The sequence below is a fragment of the Bos indicus genome, chromosome 4, assembly GCF_029378745.1.
Source record: "Bos indicus isolate NIAB-ARS_2022 breed Sahiwal x Tharparkar chromosome 4, NIAB-ARS_B.indTharparkar_mat_pri_1.0, whole genome shotgun sequence".
Lineage (NCBI taxonomy): Eukaryota > Metazoa > Chordata > Mammalia > Artiodactyla > Bovidae > Bos > Bos indicus.
In genome coordinates, this window is record NC_091763.1 from 113,577,882 (window position 1) to 113,600,154 (window position 22,273).

General features: G+C 40.3%; 2 protein-coding genes across 15 annotated transcripts in view; both read left to right on the forward strand.

Moving 5' to 3' along the window:
• The first annotated feature begins 4,530 nt into the window (after window positions 1-4,530).
• LOC109557782 (GTPase IMAP family member 7-like) lies at window positions 4,531-15,056 on the forward strand. 14 transcript variants are annotated; one of them, XM_070788394.1, is made up of 5 exons: window positions 4,536-4,640; window positions 7,278-7,557; window positions 8,277-8,705; window positions 8,907-10,202; window positions 13,817-15,056. In XM_070788394.1, exons 4-5 carry the CDS (start codon window positions 10,181-10,183, stop codon window positions 14,722-14,724), a joined length of 930 nt encoding a protein of 309 aa, XP_070644495.1. In that variant the 5' UTR covers window positions 4,536-4,640; window positions 7,278-7,557; window positions 8,277-8,705; window positions 8,907-10,180; the 3' UTR covers window positions 14,725-15,056. The 14 variants fall into 14 exon arrangements, with proteins under 14 accessions (XP_019814863.2, XP_070644505.1, XP_070644495.1 ...); XM_070788398.1 differs by lacking the exon at window positions 7,278-7,557 and having other exon boundaries at window positions 4,606-4,640; XM_070788393.1 differs by lacking the exon at window positions 4,536-4,640 and having other exon boundaries at window positions 4,761-7,557.
• GIMAP2 (GTPase, IMAP family member 2) overlaps window positions 4,535-22,273 on the forward strand; it is a 34,436-nt gene continuing 16,697 nt past the window's right edge. The window contains 1 exon segment of the mRNA XM_019959308.2: window positions 4,535-4,640. The gene's annotated coding sequence lies outside the window, so the exon portion shown is untranslated.

Genomic DNA, 22,273 nt, shown 5'->3' on the forward strand with positions numbered 1-22,273 from the left:
TTCTGTTGTTCCATGTCCAGTTCTAACTGTTGCTTCCTGACCCACATATAGGTTTCTCAAGAGGCAGGTCAGGTGGTCTGGTATTCCCATCTCTTTCAGAATTTTCCACAGTTGATTGTGATCCACACAGTCAAAGGCTTTGGCATGTCAGTAAAGCAGAAATAGATGTTTTTCTGGAACTCTCTTGCTTTTTCGAAGATCCAGCATATGTTGGCAATTTGATCTCTGGTTCCTCTGCCTTTTCTAAAACCAGCTTGAACATCTGGAAGTTCACAGTTCACGTATTATTGAAACCTGACTTGGAGAATTTTGAGCATTACTTTACTAGCATGTGATATGAGTGCAATTGTGCGGTAGTTTGAGCATTCTTTGGCATTGCCTTTCTTTGGGATTGGAATGAAAACTGCCCTTTTCCAGTCCTGTGGCCACTGCTGAGTTTTCCAAATTTGCTGGCATATTGAGTGCAGCACTTTCACAGCATTATCTTTCAGGATTTGAAATAGCTCAACTGGAATTCCGTCACCTCCACTAGCTTTGTTCATAGTGATGCTTTCTAAGGCCCACTCGACTTCACATTCCAGGATGTCTGGCTCTAGGTGAGTGATCACAGCATTGTAATTATCTGGGTCATGAAGATCTTTTTTGTACAGTTCTTTCATGTATTCCTGCCACCTCTTCTTAATATCTTCTGCTTCTGTTAGGTCCATACCATTTCTGTCCTTTATCGAGCCCATCTTTGCATGAAATGTTCCCTTGGTATCTCTAATGTTCTTGAAGAGATCTCTAGTCTTTCCCATTCTGTTGTTTTCCTCTATTTCCAGCTGCATTACTTCATGGCAAATAGAAGGGGAAAAGGTGGAAGTAATGACAGATTTCCTCTTCTTGGGCTCTAAAATCACTGCCGATGGTGACTGCAGCCATGAAATCAGAAGACCATTACTTCTTGGCAGGAAAGCTATGACAAACCCAGAGAGTGTGTTGAAAAGTAGAGACATTACTCTGCCAACAAAAGTCCATATAGTCAGGGCTATGCTCTCCCCAGTGGTTATGTACGGTTATGAAAGCTGGACCATAAAGAAGGCAGAGTGCCAAAGAATTGATGCCTTTAAACTGTGGTGCTGGAGAAGACTCCTGAAAGTCCCTTAGACAGCAAGATCAAACAAATCAATCAACCCTGAATACTCATTTAAACGACTGACACTGAAGCTGAAGCTCCAGTATTTTGGTCATCTGATGCAAACATCAGACTCATTGAAAAATTCCCTGATACTGGGAAAGATTGAGGGCAGGAGGAGAAGAGAGTGTCAGAGGATGAGATGGTTGGATGGCATCACTGATGCAACGGACATGAATTTGGGCAAACTCAGGAGATGGTGAGGGATGGGGAGGCCTAGCGTGGTGCAGTCCATGGGGTTGTAAAGTGTTGTACACGACTGGGTGACTGAACAACAAAGCCAGGAGAATAAAGTAGCTGATCCAAATTAATGGGGTTATCTAAATTATATCTTTATATTATAAATTATGGGGCTTCCCCAGGGGCTCAGCAGTAAAGAATCCCCCTGCCAGGGGAAGAAACACAAGAAATGCAGGCTCAATACCTGGGTTGGGAAGATCCCCTGGAAAAGGAAATGGCAATCCACTCCAGTATTCTTGCCTGGAGAATCCCATGGACAGAGGAGCCTGGCAGGCTACAGTCCATGGGGTCACAAAGAGTCAGATATGACTGAGAACACATACATTATAAATTATATATAGTGGGTTTTATTCATACAATGGAATAGTACATAGCAATGAAACTGCATGATTTATTGCTACATATAACAAGGTGGATGCATCTCAAAACATAATGGTAAGAAAAAAGAAAAGGCAGATACAACAGAATACCTACTGCATGATTTCATTGATAAAAGGTACAAGAACAGATAAAGCTAGTCTATGCTATCACAAGTTCAGTGAGAGGTCACCCCTAGAATGTATAACTGGGGCCTTTAATTTGCCAACAACATTCCGTGTCTTGAACTGTGTGCTTGTTACTTGGGTGTGTTCCATTTATGACAACTGAAAATTCAGTGAGCTGTAAACTTATATGAACCCTTTCCTCTTTTAACACCATACTTCTCACACACACACACACATACACACAATCAAAACTGAAAACAAACAAAAAAAAGAAAGTGACTAATGAACACACACACACACACACACACACACACACACAAGTGCATGGACCAAAAAATGCAACATGCCTGAAAAAAAAAAAAAAATCATGAAATTCCCCATACACCTTCCTAAGTGTACTAATGCATTTAATTTAATGCTGATTTTTTTAAGGCCTCTGTAACTTTGGTTTTGTATACTAGATAGGGACATTGGTTCTGAAGTATGAAAGTACACTTGTAAGGATAGCCAGCTTCCAGAAGGACTAAAATAATCTCAAAGGATGCAGTCACCAGAAAATGCCCCAAGCCCTACGTTCCACCAGAGTCCACAACAGGGTCCACAGGATGCTAAGCCAGGCCCCACCTCCCCAATTATTCCCCGCTTCCTGCTCAACTCGGGGAGGAAGATCACACCGTGTGCTTGGACGGGTGTCACTGGCTGAGTTCACCAGGAGCAAATTCTGAGATTAAAATGCTGCAGGCGTGAACTTTCTTTAGGAGAGCTCTTGGGATGGAAACCTGTGCGACCCTGAAGGACGTAGCATGGAGCGGAAGGAGACGCTGGGCTGTGATGAGTCACAACGAGGCCGCAGCCACATCACCTGGCACTGGAGCTCGGAGGGCGGGGGGGCAGACTTGTCCCAAACTGGGGTGCTTGTGCCTCTGCAGGGACCAGTCCTAAAATGTGAGTGCCCTGGGAGTAGGGGGGGACCATCTCGGAAGAGAGGAATCTCTTCAGCTGAGAATAACCCTGAGGGAATGCCATAAGGCTGTGGGAGGGCGTCACCCCGGCCCATAAGAAAAAGACCCAGATTGTCCCACAGTCAGTCTCCCCCATCAGGGAGCTTCCACAAGCCTCCTATCCTCATCCATGAGAGGACAGACAGAATGAAAAGCACAATCACAGAAAACTAACCAAACTCATCACATGAATCACAGCCTTGTCTAACTCAATGAAACTATGAGCCACACCATGCAGGGCCACCCATGAAGGACTGGTCATGGTGGAGAGTTGTAACAAAACATGGTCCACTGGAGAAGAGAATGGCAAACCACTTCAGTATTCTTGCCTTGAGAATCCCATGAACAGTATGAAAAGGCAAAGAGCGACTGAATTGAACACTCCTGTCAGCAGGGAGACTGGGGGCTTCAGTCCTGAAACTGTGGTGGAGGTGGATCTCAGTGGCAGATCATAGCAGATACTATACTGAGCAAAATTTAGGCCATTTCACCATCTCCAAAAATGCAAATACCAGAGAGGGTGTGGAACAAAGGAACCCCTTCTACACTGTTGGTGGGAATGTAAATTGGTACAGCCACAATGGGAAACACTATGGAGGTTCTTTAAAAAACTAGAAATGGGGTTGCCATATAATCCTGTAATCCCACTCCTGGACATATAACTGGAAAAGACAAAAACCCAAATTTGAAAACATTCATGCATCCAGTGTTTGTTGCAGCACTAGCTACAATAGCAAAGACGTGTAAGCAACCTAAATGTTCATTATATACATGGACTGCTGGCCATAGAAAAGAATAACATAACGTCATTTGCAGGAACGTGGATGGAGCTAGAGGTTATCATAGTAAGTGAAGTAAGTCATAGAAAGAAAAATATTTTATAATATCACTTACATGTGGACTCTAAAATACAAATGAACTTATTTGCAAAACAGAAATAGACTCACAGACATAGAAAACAGAGTTACCAGAGGGGATGGTGGGGAGGGATAAATTAGGGGTTTGAGATTAGCAGATACAAACTACTGTATATAAAATAGATAAACAAGGACCTACTGTATTGCACAGGGAACTGTATACAATAGCTCAACCTATAATGGTTATTATATATAATCTTAGCCTATATATAACCATATATATATAAAGTGAAAGTGTTCGTGACTCAGTCGTGTCTGACTCTTTGCAACTCCATGGACTGTAGCCCACCAGTCTCTGCTGTTCATAGGATTTTCCAGGCAAAAATACTGGAGTGGGTTGCCATGCCTTACTCCAGGGGATCTTCCTGATCCAGGGATCAAACCTGGGTATCCTGCATTGCAGGCAGACTCTTTACTGTCTGAGCCACCAGGGAAGCCCTATATATATCGATTTATTGTACACCTGAAACAAAACATTATAAAGCAAGTTTAGTTGTCTTTTTGAAAATCAGGCGAACTTCAATGGGTTTTCTGAAGCCAACACTATAATCCAAAGCAATGATTCAGATTTTGGAATCTTGGTAGTTCCGCAGGTACATGGACGGAAAGGTCCCTGCATGGCAACACCGAAGCACCAATCCCATTACCAGGAAATGCTTTCTCTTTCTATTTGACTACATCTTCATCACCCCACCCAACCTCAGCTTCCTGTGGTCAGAGACTGCAGAGGGAATGAACACACTTTTCTTCAAATGAAAGCAAAAACCAGTTTGGGTAGCTTTCCTGGAGAGGAGCTGAGATCTCACCAGTTCTGCAAGAGAAGGTGAGACTGGCCAAGATGAGGGCAATGGAGATTGTGAGAGGGCTATGGGAGGGGGCTACAGGAGGGGGCAGAGGGAAGAGAAATAGATGGGGGCCCACATGGGAGTGGAATAGGAGGGGAAGCTGAGGGGTTTATTCATATGATGTCCACACATCTCATATTTAACCAGACAGGTGTTTGTTTTTTTGTTTTTTTGCTTACAAAAGTTTTAGTTGTTCTCAAAAGTCTTTATGATATAATGTTAGGTATAAGTATCATGATATAAAATCATTAATATGTTAGCGTTGGAAAACAAGACATACAAAAAGAAGGAAAGATGTTTATATGAAATAGCCTCTAATTTGGGAGTAGAACTATATATAATTTTTATTTATTCTCTTTGCAAACTGCTCTCTATTTCACTGAGTTTTCAAAAATGTGCCCATAGTTTAGTGATGAACATTTATCACAAAATGCACACAAAAGGTTAGTGTTTTTAGAACATTTAACACTTAAAACTTTTTTTTTTCCTGCATGATGTACACAAATTTCTGACTCTGGAGCAAGAGTACACAAACTACCCTCCATAGGCCATATACGGCCTGCCACCTCTTTGTAAATAAAGTTACAGTGTAACAGAGCAACCTAATCCATTTACTAGTTTACTGTGATCTGGGGCCACTTTTGTGTTCCAACTAGAGTTGACTGGCTGTAACTACAAAGTCTAAAATATTGTATTTACTGCTGGTCCTCTTCAAATTTGCCAACCCCTGTAGAAGAGTAATAAATGCAATCCTAATAAATGAATTTATACCGTGATGTCATTTTCTTTCTCTTGAAAATATGTCCAATTTCACATGTGTATTCCGGGAGCAAATGCAACTCAAAGGCAACAGGACAAGATAGAGGTCATCCTTAGTTTGTAACATGCATGCCTTCATATTCAGACCCTGACCTTGGTCCTTGATAAACTGATGATTTATTTATTCCAGAAAGATCTTTCAAGACTAAAAACTTATGCAAAATACCTAGTAGTTTCCTTTTAGACATTAGACAGTTTAAAAACTGCAAACATTTTTAAATCTCCTTTCTCCAACCTCCTGCTATTTGTTAAGTATTATTATTATGTATTATGTATTATTTTTACATTTTCCAGGAATCTTAACATTCTGTTATGAAACCACTGTTTCTACTGTGTTGCTTGTAAAAAATTGTGATGCCAACTCAACCCCCCTATTATTTACTTTTTTCCTTGAGTAACTTAAGAATTCCTTCTTTGTGCTTGGAATGTGGTATGTCACATCAAATGAGAATTCAGTGTTAAATATCCTACATCAAGTTTCCAGGGAATGAAATGTAGTCTTCTTTTTCCTAAAGAGTTAGATTTTTGAGGGGGTTATTTCTCCCATTTCAAGGAAACTACTGGATTATGCTTCCTGGGTTTTATTTATTGATTTTTAACTTCAGCAACATCAATCCTTTTAAAGTAGGATTTGTTGTTGCTCCTACTCACATTTTAGTTGTTCTCTAACTGTTGAACCTTCTGGTATTTCAGATTTTCATTTGCTGTGTTTCTTACTAAGGCTTTCCTATTAATAAGACATTTACTTTTGAGTTATATCTTTTCTGATCTCTTTGCTTCTAAGTCATTTATGGGTCCTAAAATGATTACACTTTTGATCTTCACTTTGTTTCTTTGAGTCTGCATTTTCTTCTCATTCTTCATTCTAACATCTCCTCATAGGAACTTTGTTTTTGAGTTTGTATTCTAATTATAGTGTTTCATAGTTTAAAGCACATAAGGGAATATTCTTTACATTGGGTTATGTTCTCCTGTGATTTGATTCCATTTTTATGTATCATATTCATTTATGTGTAGAGAAATAGTGTGCAAACATTTTTGTTTAACTTCTTCCTTTCTCATTTTTTGATGTTTGCCCAGCTGATGCACTGGGGTTTTTTTTATTTATTTTGATAACTTTCTGTTTTCTAATTATATAGTGTTGTGATCTGTTCCCCCTCTCAGTCCTATGGTCCTATAGTCATTGCTATAACTACCACATTATTCATAGTTTTAATTTTTTAAACTTTATTTTATTATGGTAAGAACACTTAAGATGAGCTCTAACCATAAAACAGTCTGGAGGAGTCTCAAAAAATTAAAAATAGAGTTATTAAATGATCCTGCAATTTCACTTCTGGGCATTGATTCAAAGAATTGAAATCAGAATCTTGAAGAAACACTAGCATTTCCACATTTATTAGAGCACTATTCCCAACATTCAAGAAGTGGAAACAGCCTGAATATCCATCAACAGATGAGTGGATTAAAAAATGCATACAGTGGAATATTATTCGACCTTAAAAAAGGAAAATCATGCCATATGAGACAATACAAATGAAATGTGAGAACAGTATGCTAACTGAAATGAGCCAGTCACAGAAAGACAGATACTGTGTGATTCCATTTATGTACAAAATAGTCAAAGTCATAGAATCGGTGAGTGGAAAGTGGCTGCCAGAGGCTGGAACATAGGTAATGTATTGTGCACTTACTCTTTCGTCAGGTGGGGCTGAGCTTGTCTTCATAGTGTACTTTTTAGCCAGTGTATGTTGCAATAATGTTACCTGGAAACCTGTTGTTTTCCTTCAATACAGGTTAGTGACCCCAAGGCAGACTTTCAGAACTGGAAAGCCATTTGGACAGCATTCCATTAAACCTACTCTAATTCTCTTTATTCACTGAAAAAAGAACCAAATACCAGAGAACTGGTGACTCTGCAAGGCTCAAAGAGGTTGACAAGAGAAGATGAGAACCTTGCCCACTGACTTATCATCTAGATTCCCACAACACTTCACTAGAAGGTGGCTGCAAATATTTTAGGATGCATAGAAATAGAAAGATTATTTTCTAAAAAATATAACCACAATATCAAAGGTAGTATACATTTTTAATTTTATCAAATATCCTTTCATTAGATTTCATGGATTATCTCATAATTTATTTATAGTTTACTTTGTTTGCAGCAGGATGCAAAAAAAAAAAAAAAAGTCCAATAAAATGATCCAAGGTCATTTTATGCATTTCCTGCCTCAGATTTTAAATCAGTCATTTCTCCAAGAGATCCTGGTTTATTTGAGCAGAAATTGATCCTGAAGACTATAATCTGGGCTGGTCTAATTAGCTCATCCAAGGCATTCTTCTTTTCTGTTACACTATTTTTGATTGCAAACATTTATTTTTGGTTCTTAAGGTTTCATGTCTGTGCTTACATGGCCCATCTATTCTTACATTAGAGCCCTAGAATATTCATCTTAGTAGTTTTGAATTCCTGGTCTAATCATTCCAAGATCCCTGGGTGGACAAATAAATCTTGCCTGCCCTTTCAATAAGTAATGAATATTGCCCACTATCAAGTCATCAGCGTTGCAGCCCCAGACAGTGTGCCCTGAGGGGAATTCAGATTGGAGAAAAACAGGATACTGGCCCTAAATAGCTAAGATGCATATCCAAGGAATGGTTTCAATGAGCCCAGACTCTTGCATCTTCCCATATGTAGAAAAGCACTATAATCATTAATTTGAGTGTCTGGCTTTTTGTGATTAGAAGTAATCTTTTGATGCTTGACCTTACATTTTGTTTTCTTTTCAATGAAGTTTCCTATATATCCTGTCTCCTCCACTACCTCTTTGGAACAGTTCCTCAGAGCCATCTGAGAGAGTGTCTCCCAAGCTATAGTCTTCAGTACTTCCTCAAATACAACATCATTCTCAACCTTTAGGTTGTGCATTTTAGTTCGGTTGACACCTGCCGTGTCTAGTACTGGTGCTTGCTCTGTATTTTCAAATTATGTTTTTTTCTCTTTAGTATGTCTGGTAATCTTTCTCATCAGCTGGACACATCCTGGGTAAACAGAACTGCTGCTGTAAAGAAGCCTTTAGTACTGCAGTGCTGGGGTAGGGGAGGGAACATAGTCTATTGTCTATGAGCACATCTCAGTTCTAATGAGCCTTTGCCTCTGGACTGTGAGCCTCACAAGTGTTTTTCTTCCCCACCATGGGTTCGAGCGTTTGAGTGGACTGGAGGTGGGTATTTCCCTTTTCCTATGTGAACGGCTTAGAACTGACTGTACTAGTATATTTTTCTTTCTCTAAGTGAGTTAGGCTCTGATAAAACCCAAGCAGGTCAGGCTCTGGTTAACTGCTTTCCTCTGAGGGCAGGCCTTGTTGAAAAGAACAAGATGCTTTGCCCTGTTTCAAAATGATTTCTTTTCCCCTCCCCTGCAGGAAGCACTAGGGGATTTTTTTGGATATTTACTATCAGAACCTAGTGGGGCTCCCAGAAGTAAAACTCACAAAAGTGTGGGGTCGCTCTACGACAGGACCCTCTTGGAACTTTAACTCCATGCTGACCATCGAGCAACTGGTCAATCCCAGTTTTGCTGCCCCAGCACTGGTGCCCACGGTGAGTCTCTGCTCTCCTGAGCCATGGCTCCCTGTATTTCCCTGTCTGTTCTGCAGTCTTGGGGGCAGCACCTTGCCCTGTCTCCTCAAAGCAACCTCTGAAGTATTCGATAAAAGTTGATTTTTCAGTTCATTCAACTTTCACTTATTCTTAGGATGGAGTAGTGACTTCCAAGCTTCTGACATGTAACCAGAAACTGAAAGTCCAATTTATCAATTGGATTCCATATTGTATCTGTATTTTGGGCTCAGTTTAGAAATGTTTTCCTCACTCTCATGTTTTGAAAAAATGTGTTTGCTTTCTTCCAATAGAATATAGTTTTTAACAAATACTTGATGAATTTGGGATACTTCTTGCATTGGTATGAGGAATGAATCCAATTTTATGCTTTTTCAAATGGTTAATCAGTTATTTCAGTACTTCTTATTACAATGTCCATCTTCTCTCCACTGATATGAAATGTTGCCTTTATTATATACTGAATTTCCCTATGCAAATGAACATTTGTAGAGATTTTCTGTTGTTCTGCACCACCCACCTACACTGGCCTATTTGTGCACCAATACCCTAAGAGGCTCAATGATGTTATTTACTATCTGGCCTCTCCTTTTTTCTTTTTCTAATTCTCATTCCTATAGTCACTTTCTCTTCTATTTGCATTGATGGATATCACAGAAACCATTGAAAAGTGAGGTGGGATGATTATAGTTTTAGTGAGAAAGTATTTCTTCATTAAGTAAGTTGCTGGCTTTCAGGATGAGTAGAGAAACAGATAAGAAAGTATGTGTCAATTCATATTTTATGAAATGTTTTTACTATGAAAGGCTATACTAATATAGTAATTTTCCTCTTATCAAACCTCCCCCCTCATGCTAGTGTCCCAGAGTAAATCCCACATAGTTATGATATAACATTTTTAAAATGTAGTCAGATTCTGAGGATGTCCCTGGTGGTTCACCCTCCCAATGTACGGACCCCAGATTCATTTTGGTGAGGGAAATACATCTCACATATCACAATTAAGAGTTCAACTGCAATAACTAAAGATCCTACATGCTACATTTAAAAAATATGTCACAATGAAGATTGAAGATCCATGTGCTGGTGTGGCCAAATAGGTAAATAAATATTTAAAATAATTTTTTAAAATGTCAGATGCTGTTTTCATTAATACTTGATTAGGATTTTGTATTGATATTCATACATGAGATTCACCTGTAGCTTTCTGTTTGATAAAATCTTTGTCAACTTTGTGGCTCAAAGTTACATTTACTTCTTAGAATTTTAAGGTTTACCTTATTTTCCTATATTCTGGAGTAATGTAAGTAAAATTGGGATTCTCAGAAATAAAGTCCCCATGATTCTTGAGGGTTTCATGGAATTATCCTGTGAAACCATGTGAGAGCTGATGCTATCTTCCGAGGAGCTTTTCCACTACTTTCTCTATTCTTCCTTCCATGAATCCCGTTCTACTTCAGTGTTATATCTCTGTTGCATTTTTCAGTTGCTAAGTTGTGTCCAACTGCAGCCTTCCAGTCTTCCTTGTCCTTCACTATCTCCCAGAGTTTGTTCAAACTCATGTCCACTGAGCTGGTGATGCCTCCAACCATCTCATCCTCTGTCACCACCTTCTTGCCCTCAATCTTTCCCAGCATCATGGTCTTTTCCAATGAGTTGGCACTTCACATCAGGATGTCCAAAGTACTAGAGCTTCAGCTTCAGCATCAGTGGTCAAAGTATTGGAGCTTCAGCTTCAGTATTAGTCCTTCCAGTGAATATTCAGAGTTGATTTCTTTTAGGATTGACTGGTTAGATATCCGTGCTGGCCAAGGGACTCTCAAGAGTCTTCCCCATCACCACAGTTCGAAAGCGTCAATTCTTCAGTGCTCAGCCTTATTTATGGTCCAACTCTCACATCCATACATGACTACTGAAAAAACCATAGCTTTGACTATATAGACTTTTGTTGGCAAGGTGATGTCTCTGCTTTTTAATATGCTGTCTAGGTGTGTCATAGCTTTTCTTTCAAGGAGCAAGTGTCTTTTAATTTTGTGGCTTCAGTCAATATCCACAGTGATTTTGGAGCCCACCAAAATAAAATCTGGCACTGTTTCCACTTTTTCCCCATCTATTTGCCATGAAGTGGTGGGACTTCGATGCCATGATCTTTGTTTTTAGAATACTGAGTTTTAAACCAGTTTTTCCACTCTCCTCTTTCACCCTCATCAAGAGGCTCTTTAGTTTATCTTCACTTTCTGCCACTAAAGTGGCATCATCTGCATATCTGAGATTGTTGATGTTTCTCTCAGCAATCTTGATTCCAGCTTGTGATTCATTCACCCCAGCATTTCACATAATGTACTCTACACAGAAGTCAAATAAATAGAGTGGCAATATACAGCCTTGAGATACTCATTTCCCAGTTTTGAACCAGTCCATTTTTCCATGTCTGATCCTAATTGTTGCCTCTTGACCAGTTAAAACCAGAGACATGTAAAGTGGCCTTGTATTCCTATCTCTTTAAGAGTTTTCCAGTTTGTTGTGATCCACATTCAAAGGCTTTACTCTAGTCAATGGAGCAGCAGTAGATGTTTTTCTGGAATTCTCTTGCTTTTTCTATGATCCAGCATTGTTGGCAATTTGATCCCTGGTTTCTCTGCCTTTTCTAAATCCAGCTTGTATATCTGGAAGTTCTTGTTTCATGTACTGTTGAAGCCTAGCTTGAAGGATTTTGAGCATTATCTTGCTAACATGTGAAATGAGCACAATCGTACAGTAGTTTGAACATTCTTTGGTGTTGCCTTTCTTTGGGACTGGGATGAAAACTTTTTCCACTCCTGTGGCTACTGCTGAGTTTCCAAAATTTGCTGGCATATTGAGAGCAGGACTTTAACAGCATCATCTTTTAGAATTTTAAATAGCTCAGCTGAAATCCCATCACCTCCACTAGTTTTGTTCATAGTAATTCTTCCTAAGGCCCACTTGAGTTCACACTCCAGGATGTCTGGCTCTAGGTGACTGACCCCATGTGATTATCTGGGTCATTAAGACCTTTTTTGTATAGTTCTTTTGTGTATTCTTGTCACCTTTTCTTAATCTCTTCTGTTCTGTTAAATCCTTGCCATTTCTTCCCTTTATTTTTCCCTTCTTTGCATGAAAAATTCCCTTGTGAGTCATTCAGTCATGTCCAACTCTTTGCAACCCCAGGACTGTAGTCCACTGTAGCCCACCAGGCTCCTCTGCTTATAGAATTCTCCAGGCAAGAATACTGGAGTGGGTAGCCATTTCCTTTTCCAGAGAATCTTCCTGACTCAGGGATCAAATCCTGGTCTCCTGAATTGCAGGCAGGTTCTTTACTGTTTGAGCCACCAGGATAGCCCAGTTATCTTGAAGATACCTCTAGTCTTTCCCATTCTATTGTTTTCCTCTATTTCTTTGCATTGTTCACTTAAGAAGGCTTTCTTCTCGCTCCTTGTTATTCTCTGGAACTCTGCATTCAGTTGGGTATATATTTCCCTTTCTCCTTTGCCTTTTGGCTCTCTACTTTTCTTATCTATTTGTAAGGCCTCCTCAGACAACCACTTTGCCTTCTTACATTTCTTTTTCCTGGGGATGGTTTTGGTTACACCTCATGTACAGTGTTACAAATGTCTGTCATAGTTCTTCAGGCACTCTGTGTAAGAAATCTAATCCCTTTAATCTATTCATCACCTCCACTGTATACTCATAAGGGATTTAATTTATGTCAAACCTGAATGGTCTAGTGGTTTTCCCTACTTTTTTCAATTTAAGCCTGAATTTTGCAATAAGGAGCTCATGATCTGAGCCACAGAGAGCTTCAGGTCTTATTTTTCCTGACTGTATAGAGCTTCTCCATCTTCAGCTGTAAAGAATATAATCAATCTGATTTCAGTATTGACCATCTGGTGGGGGTCAATATTGATAAGCTCTATTTGCCCACAATAGATGTATGTAATTTAAAATTTCAACATTAGCAGATCTGTTTTCTCAGTCACTGCAGGATTATTGTCTCAACTATGTAGCCTGATGACCATCAAACCCACTTCAAACATTTTATGTTATGATAAATCATACGGCACCCATTATTGCTTCTAAATATTAGAGTACTTTTACAATAAGAACATCAAATTTATCTTCCTTCATGCAACTTGAAAAATAAGACTAGGTTAGTTCTATGTGGCACGTGCAAATTTCAGGACAGGTTTCACACGTCTCACCATGTGGTTGTTTTCCTTCCATATTGAGAGTCTCCATGTGGGACTATTGTGCTGTCTCCTCCATCCATGTTTTCTTTCTGTTTGAGTCTAGATTATTAGTGCTTTTCAATGGGCACTCTTTCATAGGATAGGATGCTAACTACTGCCCCCAGGATTCCTCAAATTCAATTTTTAAATCTGGAATTTTTCGAAAACAAAATGTATATATTATTTTGTTAAATGGAAAAAAAATTACAGTTAAAAAAATTTTTTAACATGCAAATGCTACTTTCATTACAGCAACACAAGAGAGGCATTTAGTGGGAATTCAAATAATAAATAGAAGATATCAAAGAACGAATCCTCCGTGAAAATACTTCACCTGGCTTAGAAGACTTGGAATGATTTATATATTCAGTAGAGTAAGAAATCAGGGTTGAGAGTGGTTTCAAATTAATCTAAACACTTTTTTTCTTTTCTTTGTAAACTATAACTGACTTGCCTACACTCCACAGCCTCTGATGTGGACATGGCTGTCACTCAGGACATTAGTCTGAGGATCTTGCTGGTCGGGAAGATCGGAAATGGGAAAAGTGCGACTGCAAACACCATCCTCGGGGGAAAAGTATTCGAGTCTAAGATTGCTGCGGAAGCTGTTACCAAAACTTGTCAGAAAGCATCCCGGAAATGGAAGGGGAGAGAGCTTCTTGTTGTTGACACCCCAGGGCTCTTTGACACCAAGGACAGCCTGAACACCACCTGCAGGGAAATCAGCCGATGTGTCCTCGCCTCCTCTCCCGGGCCTCACGCCATCATCTTGGTCCTGAGGTTGCGCCGTTACACACAGGAAGAGCAGCAAACCGTGGCGTTGGTCAAGAATCTGTTTGGGGAAGCAGCCATGAAGTATATGATCATCTTATTCACTCACAAGGACGAGCTGGAGGACCAGAGCCTGAGCGACTTTTTGAAGAATCAAGATGTAAACCTACGAAGCCTCGTCAAGGAGTGTGGAGAGCGCTGTTGTGCCATCAGTAACAGCGGAAACACAGAGCAGGCTGAGAAGGAAGCTCAGGTGCAGGAGCTGGTGGAGCTGATAGACAAGATGGTGCAGAACAACCAAGGGACTTACTTTTCTGACCCCATTTACAAAGACACATTGGAAAGGCTGAGAAAGCTGGAGGAAGTCTTGAGTAAAAGATATATTGATCAATTAGAAATGGAAATCCAAAAAGTGGAAAAGGAGTGTGCTCAAGCATGCGAGAAGATTATGCAGGAAAAAGAGGGGGAAATTGAATTACTAAAGATGGAATATGAAAAAAAACTAAGAAACATTAGGAAGGAGGCTCAAGACAATGTATTTAGCCATGTATTTGATGACATTATGAAGGTGCTCTCAAGAATATTTCCTTTTTTCAGGAAGTAACTATTTTTTCACAGTTTACTATGGTTAGCAAAGCATCTCTCCAGCTCACTCCCTATTGCTGTCCATGCCTGCCTCCCCTCCAACAAATACCAACTACAAAATTGATTAGTTTGAGCTCTGGTTCATTGGACATGGTTCAAAGACTCAAATGAAAGGAATTACAAGGCTGAAATGCATCTTGCATTGAGCATTAGCACTACCTGTGAAACACATTACACAGGCCCCTTGTGAATATTGAGTAAATATCAGCAAAGCTTCCAGTCCCCCCAGCAGCATTTTCTCTGGTTTGTGAGAGATGAGATAATAAATTTTTGTTGTTTTAAGCCACTAAACTTTGGGGTAATTTGTTACACAGCAGTAGATAACTAGTACAAGGTGTAATGTATGTTTATGCATATATACAAAATATTTCTTTAAATATTGGCCACTCTGCTTGCCACTGGGGAAAGGAATTTCAGATTCTGGGAATCAGGGGTGGGAGGAAACCTATTTTGTACTGTAGATCCTTTAATCTATTTCAGTATAGTTTTTATCCAACAAATGAACAAAGAGACAATAACATTTGTAATAGCCTCAAATAAACAATAATTCCAAAGGCCCATTTCAAAAACAGTTGTCTTATTTGTCTCTGCTTTCCTTTTCTAGGTGTTGGCTTAAAGTTCTTCTGCCTATAAATTTAGATCGCTCTGTGCCAGAATGTTCCATTTCCCCCTGCAGATCCACTCTCTTCCCTTTTATGTCCTTTGGCCCTGCCAGGGACCACATCCTGGGGTGCAATGTTCTCTGACTGTCTCTCAGACACCACCAGTGAGGAGGCCAACAGAGGATCCATGCGAGCCCGAGAATTAGATGAGGATGTTTGTCTCCTGGATCCCTCTCTGCCCAGTCCTATCTGACCAGCTGTCACCTCCAACCAAAGGTCCAGCCACAGGCATTGGGGACTCTCAGATCTGACCAGTAAAATACACCTGTGTAGGAGTCCTGTCCTGCCACACCTGTGGTGTGTCTGCAGCAAAACTCCTGTTTCCAGGGATCACAGCTTGACCTGAGAATGAATTTTAATTTTCAAAAATGCCCAATCTGGTGATTAAGGTAAATGGTAAAGCTGTAAGTGGTCGCCATAAAATAAAAAGACTAATCCTCTTTTAATATCCCTAACTCCAAAGTCAATGTTTCTGGAACAGTTTCAAATGTGTTGTGGGAAGTGGAAAGAGGATTAGAACACAGGCTATAGCTCAAAGGGGACAAGTTTGAAGGATGGTAATAATTTGACAAAAACAAAAGAAAGCTTTGTTTTAAAAAAGTAATTCTTGCAAATGCATGCATAATCTCTAGTATGTTTCTTAACACATTGGTCTTGTTTACCACTAGTTTGTCTAGATTTCTAGAAAAATTTAAAAGAATCAGATATTTAAAGGATACAATTTGGCAAATATCAAGAAAGTATTTCTTCCCAGGCAATTAATAATGCCATTGCTTTCTTTGCTACCTGAAATTCTATAGCTTGTTTATTTATCTTTTTGATTTATCATCTATTCATTTATATTTGCAAATTTATTGCCATAAAAATTTATGGCAGAGAATTCTCTAAAAAAATGTTTTAATCTCCTTGAATATATAGTTGCAATCCTTTTTATAATGCTTAGTATTTTTATTATGTTCACTGTCTTTTTTATTTCAATCAGTATTAGCAGAACTTTGTCAGTCATTCCAAAGAATTAAGTTTAGTTTTCAAATTTTGATATGCTTATTTGTGCTGTCTTATATTTCATTAATTGCTGTTCCTTTATTATATATCCTTTCTCTGAGCTCATTGGTTTTACTCTGCTCTTCTTTTTTATTGCTTTCTTATATTTGAGTATACATATTGAAGATTATGAATTATCATCTAAATACTGCTGTTGTTGTTCCGTCACCAGCTCACGTCCAACTCTTCAAGACCCATGGATAGCAGCACCTCAGCTTCCCTGTCGCTCACCATCACTCAGAGTTTGCCCAAGTTCACATCCGTGGTGTCAGGGATGCCGTCCAACCATCTCATCCTCTGTTGCCCTCTTCTGCTTCTGCCTCAGTCTTTCCTAGCATCAGGGTCTTTTCCAATGAGTTGGCTCTTCACACCAAGTGGCCAAAGTATTGAGCTTCAGCTTCAGCATCAGTCCTTCCAACGAGTATTCATAATTGATTTCCTTTGGGATTGACTGGTTTGATTTTCTTGCTTTACAAAAGACACTCGAGAGTCTTCTCCAACACCACAGTTCGAATGTATCAATTATTCGGCACTCTGCCTTCTTTATGGTCCAACTCTCACAGCTGTATGTGACTACTGGAAAGACCATAGCCTTAACTATACAGATCCTTGTCAGCAAAGAGATAGCTTTGCTTTTTAACACACTGTCCGTAGCTTAGTCCAAAAGTTTTATTTAGTTGTTATTCAGTTCTCCATGTAGTTTCATTCATTAAGGGAATTACAAACTGCTCTGATTTCTAATAAAACATGAATTCCCTCTACTCCATTTTCACTTATATCTTTGAAATTTCAGTGAGAAGTGTATCAGTGAGCAGAAGATATAAAGGTAGTTTAAGGACATACACAGGGGATGAAGGGGGGGCAGGCACAGAATGGGGTGGGAGCCCTGGTTTATCCACACATGGCACTGACTTGAACTGCACACCTGTTCTAACTGGGTGGTCTTCCTTCAGCCTTCCCTACAGGGCCAGGACAGGATGATGTGCAGAGAAGCAGAAAAGGGGGGTGGGGTGGGATTCAAGTCTGAGATTCTCAGAACCCCTAGTAGCAGGGCCCTACTCCCTAAAGGACTATCAGCTGCCTTTTCACCTCGCAGGTCCCTGTAACACAGGCCGGCTTCCTCCTGCTCTTTTCCCCTAGCCCCTGACTTCTGTTTCATGCATTTTGGGTCCCACACAAATCACTGTTTTATTTTACCCTCTATGTCCTGTGCTGAGACTCTCCCCCTGACCAGGCTGAGATCTCCTCTTATAAACACCACTGCCCAGAGCTGAACACATAGAAGGTGTGCAGTGAATACTGGTGTGAAGGAATGAGATAAAATGGAACAAAATGGAAAGAGGAGGAAAGGGTGGGATGGACAGAGTCTGTCCAGTCCATGAGCAGAGGCGGGACTTTCCACCGACTCTTGCAGGGAGCCCCTTGCTCATGAGGACTCTGGGGTTGACACCATGCCCTCCATGTACCTTATGAGATATAAACTTGCTGACAAAGAGTAGTCATGGGCAAAAAAAAAACCGTGAGAAATATGGGTCTTGAGCATGGATCCTGTTCTCTGGGCTGCCCCCACTGCACCCAAACCCCATCCCATCCCTCCTTACAGTCTAATAAGGACCCCTTCCCTGACAGACATCCCCCAGGCCTCCTCTCCTCTCACCCCTTCAGGTCCCCAGGGCTTCTTGAGCTGAGGTTTGAGTGATGCATTAAGGTCCCTTCTTGTCCTCAGCATCCAGGTTTTTCTGACCAAAGCCTCAGGACCTCCTGACCAGGCTCCCTCTGTCTTCCAGAGCCAGATCATCTAGAAGGGCTACACGAGGTGTGCCAAGAAGACACCAACAGTGGTTTCCACACCTTCTCTCTTTAGGAACCAAGACACCAAAAGGGAGCTTGTGAGCTCTGGTTTTCCAGGGATGAAGACTGGGAGATGAGGCATTGCCCTCCAGAATAGAATCTCACACAGGAGGATGAGAAGATAAGCCAGATGTTCTAGAGAGTTCTCCCATGGAGCTTTCTGGTCACAGGCCAAGATATGGGAGTTCTCATCGTAGAGCCATACAATGCATTTTACAGTGTCCTGTTCCATGGTCAATGGTATTCTGTTTCTTAAATTTCATCAAACTTGGATTACTTTCTCTGGACTTAGGGATCCACAAAGCACCGTGTTGCAGAAGATGATCATAATGGCAATGACTATTATCATCTTTATCACTTTCTTACTTATCCTTCTCCATGAAGCAGTTTATATTTTTGAAAATGGTCTTATTTTCATTATTTTAAGTTTACTTCTACAATCCCTGTGATATGGTCCAATTAGATATTAGAATTCCTGCTAACATATTAGGAACATGAATTCAAATGATGTATTAAGGTAACACAGTTAGTTATGGAGATGACATCTAATCCAGGCTTCTATTTTCCATATATTCTCCTTCAATCAGTCAGTTCAGTCGCTCATGACCGATTCTTTACTACTCCATGGACTGCAGCACACCAGGCTTCCCTGTCCATCACCAACTCCTGGAGCTTGATCAAACTCATGTCCATCGAGTCGGTGATGCCATCCCACCATCTCATCCTCTGTCTCCCCTTCTCCTGCCTTCAATCTTTCGCAGCATCAGGGTCTTTTCTAAGGAGTCAGTTCTTCACATCAGGTGGCCAAAGTATTGGAGTTTCAGTTTAAACATCAGTCCTTCCAATGTATATTTAGCACTGATTTCCTTTAGGTTGGACTGGTTTGATCTCCTTACATTCCAAGGGACTCTCAAGAGTCTTCTCCAACACCACAGTTCAAAAGCATCAATTCGTCAGACCTCAGCTTTCTTTACAGTCCAACTCTCACATCCATACATTACCACTGGAAAAACCATAGACGAGACGGACCTTTGTTGGCAAAGTAATATCTCTGCTTTTGAATATGCTATCTAGGTTGGTCATAACTTTCCTTCCAAGGAGTAAGCGTCTTCTAATTTCATGGCTGCAGTCACCATCTGCAGTGATTTTGGAGCCCAGAAAAATAAAGTCTGACACTGTTTCCACTGTTTCCCCATCTATTTGCCATGAAGTGATGGGACCAGATGCCATGATCTTAGTTTTCTGAATGTTGAGCTTTAAGCCAATCTTTTCACTCTCCACTTTCACTTTCATTAAGAGGCTTTTTAGTTCCTCTTCATTTTCTGCCATAAGGGTGGTATCATCTGCATATCTGAGGTTATTGATATTTCTCCCGGCAATCTTGATTCCAGCTTGTGCTTCTTCCAGCCCAGCATTTCTCATGATGTACTCTGCATATAAGTTGAATAAGCAGGGTGACAATACACAGCCTTGACATACTCCTTTTCCTATTTGCAACCAGTCTGTTGTTCCATGTCTAGTTCTAACTGTTGCTTCCTGACCTGCATGCAGGTTTCTCAAGAGGCAGGTCAGGTGGTCTGGTATCCCCATCTCTTGAAGAATTTTCCACAGTTTATTGTGATCCACACAGTCAAAGGCTTTGGCATAGTCAATAAAACAGAAATAGATGTTTTCCTAGAACTCTCTTGCTTTTTCCATGATCCAGCGGATGTTGGCAATTTGATCTCTGGTTCCTCTGCCTTTTCTAAAACCAGCTTGAACATCTGGAAGTTCACGGTTCACGTATTGCTGAAGTCTGGCTTGGAGAATTTTAAGCATTATTTTACTAGCGTGTGAGATGAGTGCAATTGTGTGGTAGTTTGAGCATTCTTTGGCACTGCCTTTCTTTGGGATTGGAATGAAAACTGACCTTTTCCAGTCCTGTGGCCACTGCTGAGTTTTCCAAATTCGCTGGCATATTGAATGCAGCACTTACACAGCATCATCTTTCAGGATTTGGAATAGCTCAACTGGAATTCCATCACCTCCACTAGCTTTGTTCATAGTGATGCTTTCTAAGGCCCACTTGACTTCATATTCCAGGATGTCTGGCTCTAGGTGAGTGATCACACCATTGTGATTATCTTGGTCATGAAGATCTTTTTTGTACTCTTTATTTTAAGGTCTATTTTGTCTGATATGAGGATTGCTACTCCAACTTCTTTTGTTTCCCATTTGCATGGAATATATTTTTCCATCCTCTCAGTCTATATGTGTCTTTACGTCTGAAGTGGGTTTCTTGTAGACAGCGTATATATGAGTCTTGTTATTGTATCCATTCAGCCAGTCAGTCTTTTGGTTGGAGCATTTAATCCATTTACGTTTAAAGTAATTATAGATAAATATGTTCCTATTTCCATTTTCTTAATTGTTTGGGATTGATTTTGTATATCTTTTTCTTCTTTTGTATTTATTGACTATATAAGTCCCTTTAACATTTGTTGTCAAGTTGGTTTGGTGGTACTGAATTCTCTTAACTTTTGTTTGTCTGAAAAACTTTTATTTCTCCATCAATTTTGAGATCCTTTCTGGGTACAGTAATCTTGGTTGTAGGTTTTTTTCCCCCTTTCAGTACTTTAAATATATCCTGCCATTCCCTTCTGGCCTGCAGAGTTTCTGCTGAAAGATCAGCTGTTAAACATATGGGGTTTCCCTTGTATATTACTTGTTGTTTTTCCCTTGCTACTTTTAATATTCTTTATTTGTGCTTAGTATTTGTTAGTTTGGTTAGTGTATGTCTTGGCATGCTTCTTCTTGGGTTTATCCTGTATGGGACTCTTTGCACCTCTTGAACTTGATCGACTATTTCCTTTTCCATCTTGGGGAAATTTTCAATTATAATCTCTTCAAAAACTTCTCATACCCTTTCTTTTTCTCTTCTTCTGGGACCCCTATAATTTGAATGTTTGTTCTCCCACTCCAAAGGCTCAGGGCTTGAATTCAAACACAGGAATGTCAACTATGGCAATGATGTTGCTTTTTTTCTTTTAAATAATTTGTGTCAGTATCTCCTCTCTCCTTGGTGCAGGTTCCACAGCTATGACTGGGGAGTTTGGACAGCTTCTACCCTCCTTGTATTCTTTTTCTTGTGGGGTACTGGGGAGGGACACTGGACTGCAACCATCTCCAATTATCCCCTCAAATGGGTGTCACAGTCACTGAAAGAACTTCCTTCTCCTCCCTAACCCAGACTTTATTAACAGTAGTCCAAATCTAATAGGACATAGTACTTCCAACTCTCTGAGTTGACCAAGCAACACATAGAAACACAAAGCCAATTCCAAGGACTAGATCTTGGATGGTATTGACAATTTGGAGTATACAGTGGAAATTTGCACCCTATAGCCCCACTTTACTATTAGAGATCCTGTTTTCTGTTCTTCCAGTGATTTTTGCCCAGTTTTGTCCATATTCTCAGTATTTGCCCATTTTTGCAGTGTTATTTCATGAACAAACACATACCAAGGGAACAGTTATATTCCAAACTACCAGTAAGTAATAATTACCCAGAAACTTGGCTGACAGATTCCATCACTAACTCCTGACATGAACAGTTGATGGTATACATTTACTAAACTGTGCCCCAGAGAAGGCAATGGCACCCCACTCCAGTACTCTTGCCTGGAAAATCCCATGGATGGAGGAGCCTGGTGGGCTGCAGTCCATGGGGTCGCTGAGGGTCGGACACGACTGAGCGACTTCACTTTCACTTTTCACTTTCATGCATTGGAGAAGGAAATGGCAACCCACGCCAGTGTTCTTGCCTGGAGAATCCCAGTGACGGGGGAGCCTGGTGGGCTGCTGTCTGTGTGGTCACACAGAGTCAGACACGACTGAAGTGACTTAGCAGCAGCAGCAAACTGTGCCCACCTGTTCTACATGTTTGCCCACAGGCTAAGCTCAGGTCCTTCT